The following is a 19,229-nucleotide window of genomic DNA, read 5'->3' as shown; positions in this document are numbered from 1 at the left end:
TCAAAGGATTCCAGAGGAAGAAATCCAAGCTATCAATAGCCATAAGAAAAAAAGCTGTCACTCATAAAAAGAGAAATGTAAATTAAAATAACTCTGAGATATCACAAGATAATCAAATGTGAACGGCTTAGTAATTGATCAACACAATGGCCCAACACAGTTCTAAAGGACTCACGGTACCACCTCCAGATAGATAATTGATGGCTTCAGGGTACAAATGGAAGCATATTTTTTTATTCTGTTTCTTTTCTTTTTTTTTTATGGACATGGCTAACGTGGACGTTTTTTTTTGCATGACCATACATATACATTTGTGTAATAGGCTTTGTTTTTCTTGCCTTCTCAGTTGGTGGTGGAGAGGAGGAGGGAATGAGAGAATTTTGAACTGAAAATCAAATAAGATTGAATTAAAAAAAAAAGTCTTGCCCCATGCAAGAATTCTTTCTATGATCTTCCTGGTCCCCAAGAGGTACAATACCACAAGATGGTCATCAGGCCTCTACTCTGATACTTCTGGTAATGCGGAGCTCACTTATTTGGGACTCCTTGTTCCCAGTGTCTCACATCTGCCTTTCTCATTGAGTCTAGTCTTTAATTCTCTGCCATGCTTCAACCCCTACTGCTTGTACATTCTCTGCTTGCCTGCTCTCCGACCCCACTGCTTTGCCCAGATGTCCAGCCTCTGCTTTTCCTGTGCAGCACCAGGGGTGTGCTAATAAATATTTAACAGCTGGCTCTCTGGAGGAAAATGCATGAATGACACACTTTCAGGTTTAATGTGTATTATAAACATTTTCATTTTCTTAAGTTTGGACAATTGATAAAACAATAAATCAAGCCCTGATTTGTAGTGATTGTTGATTTCCAAGATTTAAATACTCACATTAAAACCTGAACAATCATTTCTGAAGAGTCAGTCTGAGCTGGTTCCAGAGCACCTCTTATAGTACCCAGGACCCTCTCCACACATGGACCTGCAGAATGTTATCCCAGGTTCAAGGTGGGGTGGGGAGGGGAGGGGAGGTGAGTACCAACTCCAAAGTGTAACTTGTAAGCCATCAAAGACGTGTTAATTCTTTCACTAAGCTAGCCTGAAAGGATATATTAGTTCATAGCAAAAGACATTTACGTGTAGCAAATTAAATAATTAAAAAAAGATCTTGGGGCAGCTAGGTTGCACAGTGAGTAGAGCACTGGCCCTTGAGTCAGGGGAACCTGAGTTCAAATTCGGCCTCAGACACCTGACACATGTACTAGCTGTGTGACCTTGGGCAAGTCACTTAACCCCAACTGCCCTGCCCCCCCCAAAAAAGATCTCCTCCACTTATCCCCCACCCCCCATACTATAGCGCGTACAGCTATGATATAGGTCACCACGCCATATGCATGGAAGAGCACAGACATAGGAAATACTTTGTCTAAGAGACACAGATGAAGAGGGCACACACAGACATAAAGGGAGCATCTGTGGCTAGAGCAAGTCATCACCAGTGTCCTCCGGTGATGCCACTGTGCTGCTCCCTGCTGGACAGTGGCAATGATCACTGATCTGTCCTCTGCTACCATCTGCTGGTATTCAGCTATTCAGCCTCTGGGCCATCTGCTGTCATCTCCTGGGGTACAACTGCTAGTGAGCCTTTTCCTTACACAGGAGGCTAGGTTGCTCTTAGGGCAGCTAGGTGGCACAGAGAGCCTGGAGTCAGGAAGACCTGAGTTCAAATCTAGCCTCTGACACTTAGTAGCTGTGTGACCCTGAGCCTATCACTTAATCCTCTTTGCTTCAGTTTTACTTATCTGCAGCATGAGCTGGAGAAGGAAATGGCAAACTACTTCAGTATCTCTGCCAAGTATCAGAACATATAGGTATGACCTAAATAACATTCCTTATGAATATATGTGGAAGTGGTAAATACATTTAAGGGATTAGATTTGGCAGACAGAGTGCCTGAAGAACTACGGACAGAGGTTTGCAATATTGCACAGGAGACAGCAACAAAAAACTTCAAAAAGAAAAAGAAGAGCAAGAAAGTGAAATGGCATCTGATGAGGCTTTACAAATAGCTGAGGAAAGAAGGGAAGAGAAAGGCAAAGGAGAAAGGGAAAGGTACACCCAACTGAATGCAGAATTCCAGAGAATAGCAAGGGTTTTGTTTTAGATGAGCAGTGCAAAGAAATAGAAGAAAACAATAGAATAGGAAAGACGAGATCCCTTTGAGAAAATTAGAGATATCAAGGGAAAGTTTCATGCAAAAATGGGCATGATAAAAGACAAAAATGGCAGAGATTGAACAGAAGCAGAAGAGATAAAGAAGAGGTGGCAAGAATACACAAAAGAACTATGCAAGAAAGATCTTAACATCACTGATGACCAAGATGGTTTGGTGGCTGATCTAGTGAGACATCCTGGAGAATGAAGTCAGGTGGTTCTTAGGAAGCATCATTAGCAATAAGCCTAGTGGAGAAGCTGGAATTCCAGCTGAGCTATTTAAAACACTAAAAGATGATGCTTTTAGAGTGATGCACTCAATATGCCAGTGATGGAATCCTAATAAAGCTGCCCCTAGCCCCAATATTCTAAATTCCTTATAGGTCACAGTGAACAGCATGCCCACTGCCCCCAGATCCAATTCGCATATTTGAACAGGTGTGTTCTTGTACCCAACCACAATCACATCATCCATTTAGCCCAAGACAAGACCACAATGCCTAACTATCCATCCAGACAGGACCACAGTAGCTAGCCAATCAGAAAGCAGCATGACTAGGATGTCTGACCACCAAATCACAGATGTGACCTCCTCCCCTATTACCCAATCTCTTAACAAACCTCTGCTACCTTTTTTAATATCAATCATATTCCTATATTCTAATTAATTTGATTGTGTAATCAGCATCATATAGTCTATAAAATTGTCTGTCTTATGTTACTGAAACTGCAGTTCAGCTAAAGAACTTTGCAGCTCGCCAGAGCATGAAGCCTCAAATCCACAATCAATCTTCTGACTGGCCCTGAGTCTTTGAGATTCTTTGAGATGTCTTATCGCATCACAACCTGACCCTCATTACCAGCAAATCTGGAAAACACAGCAGTGGCCACTGGATTGAAAAAGATCAATTCATATCCCGGCTAAAGAAGGACAATGTCAAGGAACGTCCACTTATTTAGGAATTGCAGTCTTTTCCCATGCCAGCAAGGTTATGTTTGAGATTCTGCAAGCTAGGCTTCAGCAATATGTGAACCAAGAGTTATCAGAAGAGCAGACTGGTTTGCAAAGAGGCAGAAAAACCAGAGACCAGATTGCCAATATTCTCTGGATTATGGAGAAAGCAAGCAAGTTCCAGAAAAACGTCTGCTGCTTCATTGACTCAACTAAAGCCTTTGACTATGTAGATCACGATAAAATGTGGCAAGTTCTCAAAGAGATGAGAGGACCAGATCATCTTTTTTGTCTCCTGAGGAACCTATACATGGGCCAAGAAGCAACACATAGAACTGAACATAGAAAAATTGATTGGTTTAAGACTGGAAAAGTAGTATGACAAGGCTATATGTCATCACCTTATTTAACTTAAAGGCACAGTGCATCATGTGCAATGCCAGGCTGAATGAATCAAAAGCCAGAGTTAAGGTTGCTGGGAGAAATATCAACAATCTCAGATGTGCAGATTGATAGCACTCTAATGGCAGAAAGTGCAAAGGAAGTAAGAAGCCTCTTGATGAGGGTGAAAGAGGACAGTGCGAAGGCTGGCTTGAAGCTTAACATCAAAAAAAAAAAAACCCCACAAAAACCAAAACTAAGACCTCGGCAGCTGGTCTCATCACTTCTTGGCAAACAGAGAGAGAAGAAATGTCAGATTTTCTGTTCTTGCGCTCAAAGACCATCGCAGATGGAGACTGCTGCCATAAAATTAAAAGAAACTCACTGCTTGGGAGGAAAGCTCCAGTAATCCTGAATGGTATACTAAAAAGTAGAGACACCAGCTTGCTGACAGAGGTCCCTCCAGACAGTCAAAGCTATGGTTTTTCCAGTAGCAACGTATGGCTGTGAGAGTTGGACTATAAGGAAAGCTGGAAAGCCGTGCACCATAAAATCGACACTTTTAAATTGGGCTGAAAAAGATTTTTGAGATTCCTTTGGATAGTAAAGAGATCAAGTCAGTCAATACTTAAAGAAATGAATTCAGGCTATTCACTGGAAGGTCAAATATTGAAACTGAAGCTTAAATGCTTTGGCCACATAATGAGAAGAAGGGACTCATTGGAAAAGACCTTGATGTTGGGAAAGATTGAAAGCAAAAGGAAAGGGGGATGGCAGAGGAGGAGATGCCTGGAGGGTGTAATGGAAACAATGAATGTGAACTTGGACAGGCTGATAGTGGAAGACAGAAGGGATCAGTGTGCTTGTTCGTGGGGTCATGAAGAGTTGGACCTGCCTGAACAACTGAACAACAGATGTTCTTAGTTCATGTAGCCTCTGGGCATGACGACAGCCCAGACACCCAACAGAAACCCTTAGTCTAGGATTGTCTGTCCTTCTGACCTTCCCTGTGGTCCTCCTGGCACCAGCCAACTATATGACTTGGGGTTAGAAAATCCCTTTTAGCCTCAGTCAAGTCTCTAATTGTTAGTCTGAGTCCCCTCAAAATACTCGGACTCTAAGCAACAGAACTGCAGAATAGCTGTTTAGACTCAGTCCTTCTAGTGCTCTTGGCTCAAGTGCAAATTAACATGGGGCAATGACAAAAGAAATAGGTCAGGTTATGGGGTCAAACTGACCTGCCCCCAGAGCCTTTGGTTTAAATTACTTTTAGCAACCCTGGACAAATCTTGGGCTCTTGTGTTGGTAACCAAAAATGGGCTCCTTAGCACTTAGTCAACAAGTGCCCTTGAATAGTTTGGTTTTTTCCCCTGACCTGACTGAATGCTGGATTAAAGTAAGCTTGTCGGCCCCTTCACCTTGCTTCTCTTGATTAAGCAGATCAAAAGAACCTGTGCTTTCCCAGTCAACCCCTTCACCTTGCTTAAGCAGATCGAAAGAACCTGTGCTTCCCTGGCGTGCTGGCTACACCCCCGCAGAAACTGCTAGCCGGATGGTTAAAAACAGCTTCCATTGGAGCCAGAGGCTGGTACAGCCGAAGCTGAAGCAGGAGCTGCTGGTAGCAGAGCTGACCTGTGTGTGGACCGAGGAGTGCTGAACAAGGACTTGAGGCCAGTGGGTAATCTTTTTACCATAAAGGGGAAGCATGTATATGATTTTGCTTTATACCATCATGCTTCTCTGTGGCTTCCTGGTTACTCTTGTGAGGCAGACTTATTAGGCCTGGAAGCTTTTGATCAAAATATCAAAATGGGGATGCTGGTTTGTGGGTTGGTTACTGTGGAGCCTAAATATACGCTTTGATTCCTCTGCCTCCTGTTTTGAGAATTCCTTATGTCTGGTGGTTCTGAACCTTTCAGACATATATATATATATATACATATATATATATATATATATATATATATATATATATATATGACTCTTTTTGAAATTATAAATTCTGCCCTTATAATACAGCTCTTTACTCATAACCTCACCAAGCTCCTCCCTCAGTCCATCTTTGCCCTCAAATAACCTGCAAAGAATCTTGGTGGATTTTCCCAAAATATACCAGCAGCTTTCCCTGTGTCTGTTCTTTTAAATATGCTAGCTAACTGCAGCCTGGGGTGTGGGGATCCTGAGGCAATCAGGTTGCCCTCCAGCCCATCTGTCTTCTTAATATGACAGAGGAATCTACCTCTGTGGTAGATTGTGGTCTTCCCTTCTCACACTCAGTCTGTACACCTGACCCACTGCCTTAGCCTGATTGATTCCTAGGTCTTTCTCAAGTCTGACCCATTCTTGGATCACACCACTTCTCTCTTGAGTTCTTAGCCTGACCTTAGCTAAGGTAAGTTATTTGAACCCAAAGACCTCTGATTATCATTCCAGGATTCTATCCATTCACTACCTGGGTCTTGGTCAGTGGCTGTGTCTCAATCTCCCTTCTATGGACAGACACTGTTGATTTCATCACCATCCCTGCCCTGAGAACTCCAGCTGCCCCCTCATTAACTCATTCATTCAGCTGATTCCATGAACCTTCCTCAAGTCCAAGGCTTAGCCAGGCCCTTGTGATAAATAGAACAGGAAAGCTTGTAATCCAGTGTAACAGGTGCCTGTTACACTGCTGAATGGCCTCCATACCACTGTCATGGGGCGGGTATGGAGGCAGATGAGAAAGTACACAGATAAATATGAAATCAGTTAGATCTAGCATCCCTCTCTCTCTTCTCCGCCCTCTCCCCTGCCCCTGGTCTCTCTGTCTCTGTCTCTGTTATACACACACACACACACACACACCCTTCAGTTCCTTCTCTGCTGTCTCATCAAGGCTGGAGAAGTGACCCTGGGGTCTCCTTAGTGAGGCTGAACCCATCACTTGCTACTGCCCTACCCCCAGGGGCCCCTTCAGGATGGCTCCAATGGGCAGGACTATTCTCTGATAATGGACATCAACCCTACATCAGTGTCTCTGCACCTCCTCCCCATTGTTGTGGCTGGAGTCAGTCCTCTGCAGCCAAACTCAAGAAGCCTGGAGCACTTCCCACTTAGCAGCCCTTCCAGTATGTGAAGGTGGCTATCCCATCACCCGTGGTGACCCTGGAAAATCCCCTCACCTGTCAATGCTGCAGGAAGCTCTGCAGGATTATATATAGCATCACTCATTCAAGAGGCATGTAATAAATACCTACTATGTGCCAGGTACCCGCTGGGATGGGCAATACAAAGACAGATAGGAACAGTCTGGGTATAAAGAGACAAGATGGTTTTTATTTTCAAGTAGTTTACATTCGAGGTCACAGGCACAAAAAGAGAGGTGACAGTACAAGACAGTGCACACATCCACACACTCAGTGAGGAAGTCTTGTTAAGAGCTGGATAATTATTTTCAAACAGAGCCCAATGGGAACCTGCCATTTTCTTTGCTTCTCTGAGTTGCTGATGCTATTGAGAGAGTCAGGCAGACACCATGAGCACCAAGATGGCAGTGCTACAAAATGGCAGGAGGAGGAAGCTTGGTACGGTGGATAGAGCAAGAAGACCTGGGTTCGAGCCTTGCCTCCGACACTTATGGGCTGTGTGACCCTGGGCAAGTCACTTAACTTCTCAATACCCCAAGGTACTAAATGTCTCAAGTCACAGATAAATTGTTGATCTACATTGACAGAAGGAGTTTTCTCACTCAGAATTCCCTATACCTATAAAATCATAAATCTGGCTAAAATGAAAAAAAATAGCTCCCACCTCATAGGGTTGGTGTGAGAGGCTTATATGAGATCAAATATGTAAAGTGCTTTGTCGAACTTGAAAACTCTGCATGTATGAGCTATGAAACTTGCTAGCTGGGTGATCCTAAGGAAGTCACTTACTTCTCTGGGCCTCAGTTTCCTAATCTGTAAATGAGAGTGTTGGACTTCATGGATTCCCAAGGTTCCTTCCAGCTCTAAATCTACGCTCCTATGAACCTCATTTGGAAAATAAAGATAATAACAACACTTACATCACAGGGTTGTTGTGAGGATTAGATGAGATAACACACAGAAAGTACTTAAAAGCTCTGTACAGAAGTGGGACATTCACAGAGTGGTTCACATTGGAACATGGAAGGCACTCAGTAACTCATATTGCAAGGGTGGGAAATTAATTAAGCTAATCAATCAATCACATATACCCCGTCCCACTTAGTGCTTATGCTTTTTATCAAGTGAGAGCCACCTTAATTGGGGGAATTAATCAGAAGCGTGAACAAGGCCGGGACAGCTCCTGGAATCAATCACTCAAAGGCATTTCAACTTGATTGGACAGAAAAGCTGTTTAAAGTGGTTGAAAGACTTGGTCATGCCCTGGGGAGGGAAGGGTTGTATAAAACCAGCAAGCTAGTTTGGAATTGAAGATTTGAGTGTCTGGCAGTCTAGTGGTGGGAACCTTTTGCCAACTCTCTGAGAAGGAATTTGTGTCAAACGTAAGACTGAGGCCAGGTCTTCCTTACTCTGAGGCTGATTCCCCATTCGCTGTGCCAACTTGACTTTTCCTGCCATCTTGTAGCACTGCGGCCGTGGTACTCCTGGATGTCTGTCTTTCTGACACTCTCAAAAGCACCAGAAATTCATAAAAGAAAGGAAAATGCCAGGTTCTCATTGAGCCCTGCTCTGAAGTGACCATCCCGTTTTAAATGAAGCTTGTGTAGGTAGATTTTATTGTATTGTTATTTTGGTTTTTTGTACACGTGACTGATTTCCCCATGAATATAAATTACTACAAAACATCTTCGGTCTCTTTATACCCAGGTGGTTTCTACCCATCCTTAGCAGAGTGGCTGGCACATAGTAGGTACCTATTAATATACCTTCATAAAGATCCCTTTCTAAAAGCTAATTAAGTCTGCATGACTAATCGATATCAATGGAGTAACACTAGAGAAAGCACACTAGTGGGGGCTCATGAACCATAGCGCTGGAAATTGCCTCCTGCCCTTTAAGGCTTCTTGTATTGTCCTGAAGAAAAATGTAACAGCTGCCCCCTGGGGAGCCATCTGCCCGTGGGGGTTGGGTAAATGACTTCAAGGCATGTGCTGCTACAGCAGGATTGTATATTTAAAGCTGGACAGGACCTCAGGGGTCATTTAACTCAAGGCCTCATTTTATAAATGAGTAAGTGCAGTCTCAGGGAGGGACAGTCACTCCCCCAAGGGTACACAGGTAGTAAGTAGCAGAAGCAGGATTTGAGGCCTGGTCTTCTGCTCTTTCCAACACCATACCTACCAAGTCATCTGCTTTAACTTTTAGCTTTTTTTTTCTGCTGTGAAACAAAATCGTGCTTTAATTTTTTAAAAACCAGGCATAGGTCAACCTATTGGGCCTTATTGGGTCTTTACTCTGTGCAGGCAGGGCTCAATGACAGGAATGCTTTAAACAGAATGGCCTTTGTCTTTGCCAGGGCACAGGAAGGGTTAAAGGGAGGATTCCTTGGCTGCTGGCCATCGATGGGGATAGGGAAGAGATTGCTTGGCAACAGGCCTTTATCGCGATCTCTTCTTCCTTATCTATTTCTTGCTCCTTACCCTAGGTCTGGCACAGGGGCTTGGACTTCACCTTATTTGGGGCCCAGAACCTCTTTGGCATCAGTCTGGTGAAGCAGATCTACCCTTTCTCAGATTCATGTTGTTAAATACATAAAATAAAAGATGTAGGAACAGAAAGGAAACCAATTATGTTGACATGTAGTGATCAGAATATTTAGAGAACCAACCAACCCACCAAGTCCAGGGGACCCCAGGTAAGAATTTGTGGTATAGAGGCACGGAGCTGTTCGCCCCCAGAAGACTGCATGCCATGGCTATGGTGGGGGAGGGATGTTGTTGGCAAATGGCACCATCACTGCTGCTGAGTCTTTCCACTGGACCAAAGAGGCTTTTTAACAAGTTCCCCACCCCTCACTTCATACACACTAAGAGAAGGAACAGAGATTCTAAATTTAAGCCTCACTTATGCTAAAGTGGAAAGGGCTAGTCAGAGTCAGAGAATTGGAGTTGGAGAATTCAGGCCACCTGTGGGGCATTAGCCAAAAAACCAATCTCTTAAAAAACATCTATTCAGTGCTTCTCATGTGCCAGGCATTGTCAGGAGTTGGACAAAACTAAATAAAGACAAAAATGAAACATCCCCTAACCTTCATGGCTATTATGTAATTGGGTAAATCTCTCTTCCTCTTTGGTCCTTCCTTACTGCATTTGTAGGTTCTACAAGTCTCCCTCAAATGTCCCTTCCAGGTCAATATCTATGTTTCTTTTTTGAAGGCTGTTGGGGTTAAGTGACTTGCCTAGGGTCACAAAGCTGGTAAATATCTGAGACTGGATTTGAACTCAGGTTCTCCTGACTCCACAGTCCATTGCTCTGTCTTCTATGCCACCTGACTGCCCCAACATCCATGATTCTGAAGGCCTCAATGCATGGAGGAAGAATTCAACTTGCTTCATGCATCTCGGGGGGAAGATTTCATCGCTTAAAAAGAAGAGGTTTTTGATGGTTAGTATTGTCCAAAATTGGAACAGGCCATTTTGTTAGATGGTGAGTTCCTGGTCACTGGGAGTATTCGAATAGACACCGGAGGGTCATTTGTTTGAAATATTGTGCATGTGGAGGATTCACTCATTGGTTGAGTTGGACAAGATGACTTTTAAGACCCCTCCCAACCATAAATCTTGGCATCTGTGTGATTTTCTCCTCTGTGGAGAAAGTCTCAAGTAGGAACGTGCGGAAATAGTGGACACTTTACACCCAGGGTCCATGTACTTGATTTTTTAACATTTTGGTAACTGCATATAATTGTATAATTGAGCATAAATATAAAACAGTATAATTCGGTAAAAATTCCTTTGCAGTCCTCTGTATTTTGTTTTATGCGTTTAAAAACAGAGTAATCAGAATAATCTAAGGAGTCCACACCGGTGGCTTCATCAGACAGACTCCTAAAAAGTCCATGACACGAAAAAGGTGAAGAACCTTGGGAGACCACTAGGTGGCGCTACAGTGCACAGAGCACCAAACCTGGAGGGCAAGAGGACTTGAGTTCAAACGTGACCTTACCTGAGGGTTGTGTGACCAAGTCACTTACCCTCTGTCTGCTTTAGTTTCCTCGTCTGTGAAAGGAGGATAATGATAGTGTCTACGCTCCAGGGTTTCGAGGATCAAATGGGCTAATATTTGAAAAGTGCTTTGTCAACCTTAAAACTCTGTAGAAATGCTTGCTGTTTACAAACTCCTCCTATAAACCAACAACCTGTAACTGAGACCCACCCGAGAGCTAATGGCTTCAGATCTCATGGATCTCTAAGTCTGCAGGGTTAGAGATTTCAAGCTGGAATCAGCCTCCAAGGCCCGCTAGCCTCCATCCCTCATTTTCGAGATGAGAAAAGAGGCCTGGAGAGACTGTGGGATTGGCCCAAGGTCACACAAGGAGGAGAGAGCAGGGCTGGGATACAAAACCATAGAGATCTTCTCACTCCAAGTGCAGGGTTCCCCCCACTGGGCCACCCACCCTCCTAATCAATGAATATAAAATAACTTTCTTTATCCTTGTCCCATCTGAGATTTCCAAAGACATTAACAAAATATGAGCCATCTTTAAACAAAAAAGATGGTTCGGAGGAGTTCCAGTGCTTTCCAAGCTAAAAATAGGGGGTTATTTTTATCAGTTAAAAGTCCTATTTTTGTCTTCTAGAATCCAGGATGGGAAGGGATGCTGAGAAGTCCAAAAGCTACTTGCGGCCAATAACTCAAAACTGGGAGTTTGGAAACATGGAGATTACCTTCTTGGCATGGGATTTCATAACAATTTGCAAAGTAAAGTAGCCGACTATAGCCTTTCAAAATTTTGGAAAAAAAAAGCAGTCTGCTGCACAGAGAAGCCTTGGCTGTATAAAAACAGTAAAGGCATATTTTTAACACATGATTTAAAATGCCAAAATAGACCATGTATCAAGTAGTGTGGGTGGGGGAGGGGAGAGAGGGGCAATGAACAAAGTGCTGGGGGACGGGTCCCTGGGTCCCCTCTGCCTCCTCCTTCCCTACTCGACACTTGACTAAGTTAATGACCTTATCTTGGGTCATTCCTCTGACCTCACCTCCCCCAGGAATGTTCCTCCCACCCATTCGTTCCGCTCACCTGCAGGTGTACCCTTTAAAGTGAGCCATTTTCCACTGGAGCTGACTGTGATCTGGCACTTCTGAGCCTATCTTTAAGGTCTCGCCCATCTTTGGGTTATAGCTCTAGTGCTGGAAGGGATCCCAGGGGCTACGGAGTTCAATCCCCTTCATCCTACAGAGGAAACTGAGGCTCAGAGAGGTGCCCAAGGTCAGAATTTGAACTCAGGCTCTCTGACTTCAAAGCCAGTGCTTTTCCCCCTGTACTAGATTAAAAGAGCACTTACTATATGCCAATCCTGGTGTCCTTAGAATACACTGGAAATAGGAATGCCTGAAACAGTCTGTACTCTCAAGGAGAAAGGGAGGAAGGAAAGAAGAGAGGGAGGAAGGAAGGGAGAGAGGAAAGAAGGGTGGAAGGGAGGAAGGAGGGAGACAGGAAGGGAGGGAGGAAGGGAGAGAGGGAGGTAGGAAGGAAGGAGGAAGGAAGGGAGGAAGGAAGGGAGGGAGGTAAGAAGGAAGGAAGGAGGAAGGAAGAGAGGGAGGTAGGAAGGAAGGGAGGTAGGAAGGAAGGCAGGGAGGGAGGAAGGAAGGAAGGAAGAGAGGGAGGTAGGAAGAGAGGGAGGTAGGAAGGAGGGAGGTAGGAAGGAAGACAGGGAGGAAGGAAGGAAGGGAGGGAGGAAGGAAGGGAGGGAGGGGAGAAGGAAGGAAGGAAGGAAGGAAGGAATGAAGGAAGGAAGGAAGGAAGGAAGGAAGGAAGGAAACAAGCATTTCTTTAGCACCTATTATGTACCAGGCAGTCTGCTAAGTGCTGCACAAATGTTATCTCATTTGATTTTCACAAGAACCCTGAGATAACTATTATTATTTTTGAAAAAAATTTAGAGAATGAGGAAGACAGGAGTTAAGTGACTTGTCCAGGGTCACGCAGCTAGTTAAGTGCCAGATATCAGACTTTGAACTCAGGTCTTCCTGACTCCAGGCCCAGCACTGTGCACTGTGGTGCCCCCTACTGGTCAGGCCCTGGCAATACAAGGGCTAAAATTTGGGAGATTGTGCTATTTTCAGGATAGACAATGCATGTATTCAAATAAGTAGAAATAGGTGCCAAGCCCTGCTCGCAGGAAGCCAGGGATTCCATGAGCAAGGAGCAGCTCCGGCCTGGGCCATGGAATTCTGTGCACTTGGAACAATAGACCGGTTTGGTTAGAGCATGTGAAGGGCAGCAAAATGTGAAAATGCTGGACAGAAGACTAGAGCCAGACCCGGAAGGGCTTTGAATGCCAATAACAAAATTTCAGATCCTAGAGGCAGCAAGTTTTTCCCTGAGTCCCTGGTGGGTTTCCTGACAAGTGGAAGAGGCTCCTCCCTGGTGACTCTTCAGCTCCTGCTCAGTGCACACCCAGCCAAATGTGGGTCTGCAAGGGAAGCTTCCCCTTTGCACCTTTCAGGGATTTTAGAGCTGCCAGTCTAACGTCATTCTACAGAAGAGAAGTAACCAGACCCACACCCCAGAGAAGAACATGAACAGGCCTTCTGATACATTTTTATTTGGAACATTGTTTTATTGATGCCTTGTATTTTTTACATCAGACTTTTCCAAATACACTTCCAACTCTTCATTCAGTGAGTCTTTCCCAACTGACACAGTAAGCACCTTTGATAGCGTATATAATATTCTGCACACATAGGCTCCCACCTCTACAAGTCAAGAAACAAGCATTTACTAAACACTTATGTACCAGGCACAGCGCTAAGAGCCTGGGTTACAAAAACACTGGCTCTGCTCTCAAAGAGCTTACAGTCTAACTGGGGAGGCAGCATGCCAAGAGCTGCGCACAAATAAGGCATATATGTTAGAAGTGAGAGGGATGTAGAAGCTAGGAACAGAGGTTGGGCAACTTTCCCATTTCTTCTCTGGAGACTGAAATTGCGCACTTTGTCTTGTATTCAGAAGAACAGAAACCCTGCTCCCAGTACTGTAGATTGTAGAAGAGCTTTGGCTATTCTGGGTGGGTCCTTCCTAAGCCCAGTGTTCACCCAGCCAGGACTGCCCTGCTCAGCAATGGGAAGCCTCTGAATGACCTCAGATCAGACGAGATCGAGAACACTGGCTCTGGGTTCAAATCCCACTTGGACATACCACCTGGGTGACTGCGGGCAAGACATTTAATCATTCCTTGAGCCTCTGTTTTCTCAGTTATAAAATGATTTGACCAGATGGTTACTAATGGCCCCCCAGCACTAGCAGAAAGTGCTGGGCCTGGACTCAGGAAGACCTGGGGTCAAATCTGCGTACAAGCAGATTCCCCTCAATCAAATGCAAACTCCTTGAGGGAAGCAGCAATTTTCTTTTTATCTTTGAATTCCTAAGACCTGGCTAAAGTAGGTGCTTGATGAATGCTTAATGGATGAATTTGGGACCAGCATTGTGAGTTCCCCACACTAATGTTGGGGGTACAAATGGATAAAAGACTGGTCTTGGAGTCAGGAAGATGCGAGCTCAAATCCAGCCTCAGATACTAATAAGTCACTTAACCTCTGTCTGCCTCAGTTTCATCAACTGTAAACTGGGCATAACTACTCCTACTTCCCATGGTTGTTGTGAGGATAAATGAGATAGTATTGGTAAAACACCTTGCAAACCTTAAAGTGCTATGTGAATGCTAGCTGTTATTACTGTTAACTATTGTGACCTTCCCAGCTCTGCCACTTACTGTCTGCATGGCATTGGACAAGTCCCTTCCCCTCTGAAGGCCTCTGTTGGGGAGTTGGCCCTTCTGGCTCTAACTCTATTGGCCTAACCCTAGCTCCTGCACGTCAGGGAACTAGTGGTGCCATCAGGGCACTTTACAGTAGGTAACAAAGGGACTAAACCCAACCCACCCTCTAACCCATTCATTCCTGTGATCCTCCTCTCTCCCAGCCATTCAACAAGCAGAAAAGCCAGCCAGTGAGAGAATATATTTTATTTGCATACTTCATTTGGCAAGGAAAACCAAGAAGGCTTAAAAACACTGATTTCTTGGCCAAAGGACAGCCTCGGATCTTAATAGATATCGAGCTGGTAAGAGTGACCTTACAAACATCCTATTTTTATCAATAAAAAGAACTCCAACTACTTGTCATTCTGAAATCCATTAAAATTCCTTTCTTTGAAACGCCCAATTTTGACAGCATGATGATTTTTTTCAATAAAAAGGTCAAAAGGGGAAAACTCTTGAGGGCGAAGAAGGGTTGCCCCACCATGGATGATAGAAAGAAGACAAGAAGACACAATCATGGAGTCTCACGTACTCCCCAAAGGTTTGGGGCACAGAGGTCTTGGAATGGCCGCCTGCCATGGAATATGGTCCCAGACCCACCTGTCTGTACATTAAACGTTCCAGAACCATGAGCAGGCGTTCTGGTTAGGTTCAGGTGTGCTGCATGAAGCCTCTAATCCAAATCGGCAATCTGACAAAATATTACTATGTGGAGGTAAAGGGTGTTGGGAAAAGGGTCCCAGGGCATGCAGCTTCTTTCCATCCATTTAAATAACAGCCTGTGGGACTGGAGTGGCAGAATATAAGAGGGGCTTTTAGAACTGCCTCCCTCCAACACCGTGGGTTTTTGGAGGGCTCTTGGAGTCCTCCCCCACCTCGAACACTGGGTGAGGGGGAAGGATGGTTGAACAGCCTTGCCTTTGGGAGTTGATGGAAGGAGGGAAGAATCTACAACAAAGCCAACAGTGTATACCTCTGGTGAGGGCACTCTGAGAAGGCAATCAGTCTGAACATGGGAACAGAACACAGGAGAATGGAAGAGTTGTACCTTTCTTTGGCCAAATGACCGCACATTATTTCCTCCTTGAAAGGCTTGGCTAAAAGGAAGGGGACAGAGGGAAAGTAAAAGCCACCACGAAAATGGCAAAGTCCTGGAAGCTTTTGAAGGGTGGAGGAAAAGGGGTTAGGTAAGAAAGGAACTATTTTCCCTCTTTTTGCAAAACTCAGCTCCTCCCATCCCCAACTTTGACCTTCCTTACTCTGTCTCCCAGGGTCTTACGGGGACCAGTTATCCCGGGGGCACGAAGCATAGGAAACTCAAGAAGAAAGGTCATCGTAGCTGGGGATGACAAGGATGCTGGATATTCAAAGAGATGGGTCCTCCTTGGGGGACAAGGTGCTGGGCATTCCTCCAAGGCCAACTTGTAAGGCACAGCCGGTGGACATCAAGGCAAGTCTCTGACCACACTCAGGCACAGTCGGCCTGGCAGGGGTTACTGGGAGAAGGCTGCTTGGCGCTCTCTGAAAAGAGCCCTCCGGTGTTTCCTCTCCTCCTCTTCCTGTTTTCGGGCCATCTGCTCTGCTTTGATCTCAGCTTCAAATCTGCTGGTCACAGACAAGGCATGGACCTAAAAAGACAAGATCAACAGAGCCAGTGAGAAGGCAGGAAGGAGCAGCCCCTCAATGTAGCTCAGCATGCCCCACCTACCTACTACCACCATTGAGGATCCCTACCGGGGCAGGCAAGGGACCTGCCTGCCTGGAATGCTCTATAACTAGTACTTTGCTATCTGGGCCCACAGGAGACAGAGAAGACAGGGATGATTAAAGAAACATGGTTCAGCCCCATCAAGTCATTAGGAGGCCCAATTTGACTCATGGGATCATAGCCCTGGGGATTCAAAATGAAACAGGCCCTGCCATTCATTGGGGAAACTGTGAGCAGAACTGGTTCACAGAATCATGGGATCACATTTAAAGCTGGAGCAGATCTTAGAGGCCATCAAATACATCCCCCCCATTTCACATATGAAGAAACTGAGGAACAGGCAGGGTCATATAGGTAGGGTGGGAGGCAGGATATGAGCCAAAATCTTCCTGACTCCAAGTGACTTGTCCAAGGTCACAATGGTAGTTAAGTCAGAGCCAGAACTCAAATCTAGGACCTCTGACTCATTCTGCACCCCAGCTTCTACTAGCTAGGTAGGCTGATCCTTGATGGCCAGGCCTAACTCCACCTTCTGGAGGTCCCAGTGCCTTGGCTCATGCTTTTGCCAAGATTTTGGGCGATCTCCCTCCTGAAATTCTCCCTGCTTGGGATGCCTTTCTCATCTCATCTGCCCAAATGCCACCTGCTTCCAAAGCTTCCCCTCACCCCTAGCAGTCTATTTTAGAATAATACACAGAGCTGGAACTAGGGTAAGTAGGCTGGGGCTTGGGCATCAATATCCAGAGGGCAAAGCTGCTGGCCCAGCACCTCAGCATTCTCGGTAGAACCTGCACCCATGGGTACCAGGAGGGTCCTCCCTTCATGCTTTTGCTATATTCCTGTCGTTTGCTGCCTGGAAGTGAGGGGACTGCTCAAAAGGCAGAAAGAGCCCTCCTCTCCCAGCCCTAGCCCTGTAATTCTATGAATAATATTTAGCATGTAGATGGCACTTTTAAGGTTTTCAAAGCGCGCACTTTACTAATATTACCTCATTTTGTCCTCACAACAACCCTGGGAGGCAGGTGCTCTTATCTTCATATTACAGAGGAGGAAAATGAGGCTAAGAGAGTTTAAGCGACTTGTCCAGGATCACAAACCTATTATCTGAGGTAACATTTGAACTCGGATCACTAAGACTCCAAATCTAACATTCTATCTATTGCGCCACCTAGTGGCCTAGAGGTGTTGCAAAAAGGCAGATTGGGCCTGGATGCCAGGAAAGTTTTTCCTAATACTTAGCTGTCCTGAAGCGGGGAGGGCTTCATTGGGAGGAAGTGGGCAGCCCCTCCCTGGCGGTCTTGCAGCTTGGATGACCACTTGTTGAAGGTGTTTAGAGAGGGCTGGACTGGACCAGTTGACTTGGGCCAACTTTTGAATCGGTGCCCTTATCTCCTTTGCCACCCTCACCCCCAGGACTAGGATAAGAAGTCCAGGGGCAGGCCTTCCTCAGCACCCACGTCTTCCTGCTGGGAGTGAGAACGGATCAGTCTTAACCCTGCTTCTGTCCCTAATTCTGGGAGTTGGAGGAGAGGGGGTTGTCCTGACTGGGAAGCTTCTGAGTGGACTGGCCTCCTGTCTCTCCATCCCCCACAACGGATTTAGCTTCAGATCCCAGAATTCCTAGTTCAGGCCTTCGAATACCCAAATCATGCAATATTTGATATCATTCAGTGTGTATGTATTGTACCCTTCTCTTGGACTCTACTCAGGCATGGCCCTTTCTAACTTGTTACCTCCACATGTATCTAGCACAGTGTGCTGCATACAGTAGGCATCACAAGTGTTTGTTGAATAAATGAACAACTTTTAGAGATGAAGAAATTGAGGCTCAGAGGGGGAGGAGGTTTGCCCAAAGTCAGACAGGGCTGGGAATTGACCTGAGGGCTGCTGCTTTCTTTATTGGCCTTCGTGGGCAAATCCCCAGAAACAACTACCTCCTCAGGAGGGAATGAGGAGAGCAGAGCAGCAGGCTTCTGCCTTCCCTGTAGGCTTTGGCCTTCAAAGGATTAAAATGCGAACAGAGCCTGATTTAGGATTTGCCAAAGGCTTTCCTCAGCCTTTACCAGGATTTACCAGGCCAGGTGGGAGGGAGGACTACGATTAACCACATTTTACAAATCAGGAAACTGAGGTTTCAGAAAGGTTGCTTACTGGAAGGTATAGAGTCGAGCCACACCCAGCAGGAAATGACCTCAGGGAAGGAGAGTCTAGGACTCTCAGCCAATCCCATCATTTCCCAAGTAGCAGCAGCTGGATTGGAGCACATCTGGAGCTGAGCTGAGCTCCCCTGGCCACTTCTGGCGCCATGTGCCCCAGAGCTGAAGGGCTGGTGCTTTGGACTGACAAAGCTCTCCCCTTGTTGGGCTCTTGGCCCTGGGAGTTCTCGAGCTCTGGGGACCACATCTCAGATGATTTAGGGGCCTGGGAGCAAGGAACCTTAGGGGACATGGAGTCCAACCTCATCTCATTTTGCAGGTGAAGAAATGAGGCTGAGAGAGGTTGAGACTTGCCCAAGATCACACAGCAGATACCTATCTGAGGCAAAATTCGAATTCAAGTCCTAACTCCAAGTCCAGTGATCCAACCACTGCACCATCCACCTGCCTAGGAAAGGGAGAAAACCCAGCTGAGCAGGGAGGCCTCTCAGGCAGTCAGGCTCTCTCATCTTCCCCATGAAAGGGACTCACTCACAGAAGCCTCCTCTTTCTCTTAAGGAATATGTCACAACAGAGGCTCATCTTGGATCATAGTATCTATACATCTGGGAGCCAGCCCACAACTTATCACTGAATGTGCCATGAACCTTGACCCCAGCATTTAAGAAGAAGGGCACTTAGAGGCCATCTGATCTGACCCTTTTATTTTCAAGATGAGATGAGCAAGGCCCAGAAGGGGGAAAGGACTAAGCATTTATATAGTACCTACTGTGTGCTAGGCACTCTGCTAAGTGCTTTTACAAATATGACCTCATTTGAGACTCATGACAACCCTGAAGGACAGGTACCATTATTATCCCTCTCAGTCCAGTAAC

The 19,229-nt window shown here is 45.5% G+C and overlaps 1 protein-coding gene across 1 annotated transcript in view; it reads right to left on the bottom strand.

Moving 5' to 3' along the window:
- Window positions 1-13,265: 13,265 nt before the first annotated feature.
- EFHD1 (EF-hand domain family member D1) overlaps window positions 13,266-19,229 on the bottom strand; it is a 48,521-nt gene continuing 42,557 nt past the window's right edge. Inside the window, exon 4 of the mRNA XM_036766017.1 lies at window positions 13,266-16,118. Coding sequence (XP_036621912.1) covers window positions 15,984-16,118 — 135 coding nt within the window. The 3' untranslated portion in view covers window positions 13,266-15,983. The remainder of the gene's footprint in view (window positions 16,119-19,229) is intronic.

Source organism: Trichosurus vulpecula, chromosome 7 (assembly GCF_011100635.1).
Source record: "Trichosurus vulpecula isolate mTriVul1 chromosome 7, mTriVul1.pri, whole genome shotgun sequence".
NCBI classification, from domain to species: Eukaryota; Metazoa; Chordata; class Mammalia; order Diprotodontia; family Phalangeridae; genus Trichosurus; species Trichosurus vulpecula.
The sequence above is the reverse complement of the archived record's forward strand: the minus strand, read 5'-3'. Positions and strand labels throughout refer to the sequence as shown.